The 4,296-nt window shown below is 45.5% G+C and overlaps 1 protein-coding gene across 1 annotated transcript; it reads left to right on the top strand.

The window, feature by feature from the left end:
* Window positions 1-323: 323 nt before the first annotated feature.
* Window positions 324-3,572, top strand: USP49 (ubiquitin specific peptidase 49). The gene is made up of 2 exons (XM_008940381.1): window positions 324-1,706; window positions 3,360-3,572. The coding sequence occupies exons 1-2, from the start codon at window positions 324-326 to the stop codon at window positions 3,570-3,572; spliced, it is 1,596 nt and encodes a 531-aa protein (XP_008938629.1).
* The last annotated feature ends 724 nt before the right edge of the window (window positions 3,573-4,296 follow it).

Genomic DNA, 4,296 nt, shown 5'->3' with positions numbered 1-4,296 from the left:
AGCCATTCAGGTTGGGTGGGGCATGCTGGCAGCTGCCTGGGCCGTCCTTAGTAGACAGATAGACAGTTTTATTCTGCAGATCTTGTCAATCCAATGTCTTTCACTAGTGCTAAAAACTGCTTTAAAAAAAAGATGTGTGCAGAAATAATGTAGAGTCAGTTGAAGGAAAACTGCAGTTGGGATTGACAAGACACAACATCTGTATTTTTATAGGTCTTTACAGCTGGTGCAAAAGAGATAATTTAATATGTCTAGTGGCTCTAAGATCCTTTCCTCTGTTTTCTTGCCTTCCAAGGTCAAAGCAGCGAAGACTTCTGTAAGACATGGATAGATGCAAACATGTTGGGCGGCTACGACTCGCCCAGGACCACTCGATCCTGAACCCCCAGAAGTGGCACTGCGTGGACTGCCAGACAACAGAATCCATCTGGGCTTGTCTGAAGTGCTCCCACGTCGCCTGCGGGAGGTACATCGAGGAGCATGCACTTAAACACTTTGAGGAAACCAGGCATCCCTTGGCGATGGAGGTTAACGATCTGTACGTCTTCTGTTACCTTTGTGAAGATTACGTCTTGAATGATAACCCAGAGGGTGATTTGAAATTGCTGAGGAGTTCTCTGTCAGCAATTAAAAGTCAAAAACATGACCCGTCGACACGAAGTGGCAGGACATTGCGATCGATGGCTTTGGGAGAGGACATGTGCAGCCATCAGAGGAGCCCTCAGGGACAATCTCAGATGCTTACAGCTCTCTGGCACAGGCGCCAGGCCTTGCTTGCAAAGGCACTGCGGACCTGGTTTGATAAGAGCTCTAGAGGCCAGCTGAAATTAAAGCAAAAGAAACAAATGGAGGAGTTGGAGAAAAAGAAGGAGGCAGCCAGGCAGCGGCGGCAGGAGATGAAGAGGCAGCTCCTGGAGGAGCTGGCAAACACCCCTCCCAGGAAGAGCGCGAGGCTGTTGTCACACGTGCACAGAGAGAACTTGATTCCAAGGAAATTCAGGGAGGTGGCGGCCGCTTCCCCTACCTCAAGGCAGATGCAGAGCAGCAGGTTCAAACAGTTTTACTCCATCCGGCGTAAGCCTCTGATGACTCCCGGGGTGACGGGTCTGAGGAACCTGGGAAACACATGTTACATGAATTCTATTCTGCAAGTGCTAAGTCACCTCCAGAAATTTAGAGAATGTTTTTTGACACTTGATCTCTGTGAAACAGAAGAACTCTTAGCCAAAACTGTGAATGGGAAGTCTAGGATGCCTGGCAAATTGGCAAATGGGGCTGCTGCTAATGAGTCAGGGAAGACTGACAAAGTGGGATCCTACGGCACGCAGAGCTTGCCAGCTGGCTTAAATGGTGGCTCCTCAATAAGCAGGAGTTTAGAACTGATACAGCCCAAGGAACCAAGTTCAAAGCACATCTCCCTCTGTCACGAATTGCACACCCTCTTCAGAGTGATGTGGTCTGGCAAGTGGGCCCTGGTGTCCCCCTTTGCCATGCTGCACTCCGTGTGGAGCCTGATCCCGGCGTTTCGAGGCTACGACCAGCAGGACGCTCAGGAATTTCTCTGTGAGTTGTTGGATAAAGTACAGCAGGAGCTGGAGTCGGAGGGAACGAAGCGCAGGATCCTCATCCCCTTCTCACAGAGGAAGCTCACCAAGCAGGTCCTGAAGGTGGTGAACACCATTTTTCACGGGCAGTTGCTTAGTCAGGTATGCACTGGTTTTTGCACTGGTTTTTGCACAGGAATCAGTTGGAGCTGTTCACACCACAGAGTAAGGGCTCTGTTTCTGGAGGAGCCACGAGATATGTAGGAGGAGTTGCTTAGGAGTGCCTCCTGGGGAAGGAGTCTCGTGGGAATCTCATCCTGCTGTGCAGGGCATCAGTGTTTTCATTACTTGTCCTGTGTGTTGTAAATGTAGTTGACTTCTACACAAGCACAGAAGTTTTGAGCCCTTAGTTTTAACTTTTTACTATGTGTTTAAGTGTCTTTGTAATTTGTTTTGTCTCTTCCTAGTTTTGTTTCTGTGGCTAGAAAGAACATGCTGAAGGACAGAGAGGGCAGGCATCTTGTGCTCTGAACAGCTTGCTGTGGCAGTTTGGTTTTTTGCAGGCGTATGAAAGTCATCTTGAGATTTCATGTATGTCTGTAGGAGCTGAAAGTGCCTGTCACAGTGTTTGGTCTCTTACTCCTGTGCTCTTCCCTTGGCTGAAGTATCTTATTCCTCACAAGGCAGACCCTGAGAGCCCAGTGTGTGCTCAAAGTCCTCACCTACCTTTGCTTTCCAGAAAAAGGAAACGTGTACATAACTTGACACTGGAGGGTTTGCAGGATCAGACCATGAAGTGTATTCTAGGTGTGCATTCTCATTGCTATCTATATTGTCCTTCTCAGTGCCAAGCTATTTATTCTACTGATGTAACTCTTGTGTACCTGTACAGTATTGAATTTCAAACCCCTCTATGCACAGAAGTTTTCCTTCCCTATTGGTTAGCTATGAATCCATCTTGAAGTTGCCTTCAGTGCCTGAAGCTCAAATGTTAGAAGGTTTCTCATGATAACACAGACCTCATTTCTGGTTTTATTACCTACTCATGTTCCCACTTTCTGCCTCTGAGTTTAATTGAAAACTTTTCTGCTGTTCTTATTTATAATACTCTGGGATGATGTAACAAAACAAGTGCATCTGAAATTGGTCCTTTTGTGCTCCATGCATGAATATTTTTTTAGAGTTCTCAGATGAAACATTAAAGGGGTTGTATGCTTTAAAACATGCAAGAAAAGTAGAGAAATGTGGAAAAAATTACCTACTCGTGTTCCCACTTTCTGCCTCTGAGTTTAACTGAAAACTTTTCTGCTGTTCTTATTTATAATACTCCGGGATGATGTAACAAAACAAGTGCATCTGAAATTGGTCCTTTTGTGCTCCATGCATGAATAGTTTTTAGAGTTATCAGATGAAACATAAAAGAAGTTGTACGCTTTAAAACATGCAAGAAAAGTAGAGAAATGTGGAAAAAAGTTTGCATGATAAATACTAATGTGTCATAGGAAACAGATCCAAGGTGCTTGGTACCCAGCTGTGGTGTGGTGGTACATCTGCAATGGTGGTTAGCTGAGGAAGAAAATCCCATAAAGGTCAATGTTGCCTCCATTTTTTTAATGATTGAGATAGTTTAATTTGCTCAAGACAGACTTAGCTTTCAGACTGGAATAAGCAGGGTTTCTCTTGTCTCACAGATCATCTTTATACCCATGATACTGCCTTTTGGGCAGAAACTTGCTCTTTTCACTGTGGATGTAGTTCCCATCCGCCAGCGCCCCTGTACGTAACTGCCTTTGTGAACTCACATTTCACTCCCAGGTCACCTGCATAACGTGCAACTACAAATCCAACACTGTTGAGCCCTTTTGGGATCTCTCCCTGGAATTCCCTGAGCGCTATCACTCCATTGAGAAGGGGATTGTCCCTGTTAACCAGACAGAGTGCATGCTGACCGAGATGTTGGCCAAGTTCACCGAGACCGAAGCTCTGGAGGGGAGGATTTACGCCTGCGATCAGTGCAACAGTAAGTGAGGTGCTGCTGCTGACCCTGCTCTTGGAAGCACTGTCTCTTTTTCCAAGTGAGGGGTTTCTGATGTGTGTTTTGTGTGTCTGAAAACATGTCTTGTGACCTCTGTCTGTAGGAGAACTGTTCTTCACTGCTCATGCTGGTTTGTTTCCTCCTCCTGCTTCTCTGGGCACCAGTTTGGATCCAATATGTTGTTTTTCTCTCATCTTTGCCATTCAGCAACACAGTTAACTGAGGGTTTAGTGTGACCCTGTTGAGAACTGCTCTCACCACTTGTTTTGGAGGGGAAGGCAAGTTCAAGAATTTTTGGGGGAAGAGGGGGCTGGATTTAGAGCCAAAAGAAAGAACCTTATCCTCTATGGTTTGCTCATCTCTGCATGGCAGGAAAGCTTTTATAGCACATCATCTATATGCACCTTGTTCTTGATTGAATCCTTTAACCAGAAATCACAAATGCAGCGTTCTCAAGGTCTGCTGCCAGGTTAGAGTTTCCATCTCTCTGTAGGCATTTTGTCAAGAAGCAATGAACTGACATTATTCTGGGAGTCTCAGGTTAATGTATCACCCGTTAGACTAGCGCACGTGTTTTGCTGTGCTCAGCTAGAAGATGACTTCTGCTATCCTATAGTAGGTCTGAGTGTAAGGTCATTATATGCCTGAAAATAATTTTAGCCTTGTGTATAATCGTGCAGCTCAGCTACTCTGATAAGCTGGATTTGAAATTTTTTT

The sequence above is a fragment of the Merops nubicus genome, unplaced genomic scaffold, assembly GCF_000691845.1.
Source record: "Merops nubicus isolate BGI_N331 unplaced genomic scaffold, ASM69184v1 scaffold6725, whole genome shotgun sequence".
NCBI classification, from domain to species: domain Eukaryota; kingdom Metazoa; phylum Chordata; class Aves; order Coraciiformes; family Meropidae; genus Merops; species Merops nubicus.
Note: the sequence above shows the minus strand (reverse complement) of the source record. Positions and strands in the feature narration are given on the sequence as shown.

What these genes read in the sequence shown, in the direction of transcription:
- USP49 (XM_008940381.1), top strand. Translation starts at nt 324, where the DNA reads ATGGATAGATGCAAACATGTTGGGCGGCTACGACTCGCCCAGGACCAC. An exon ending in ACGGGCAGTTGCTTAGTCAG is followed by an intron (nt 1,707 to 3,359) that starts GTATGCACTGGT and finishes TTTCACTCCCAG; the next exon opens with GTCACCTGCATAACGTGCAA.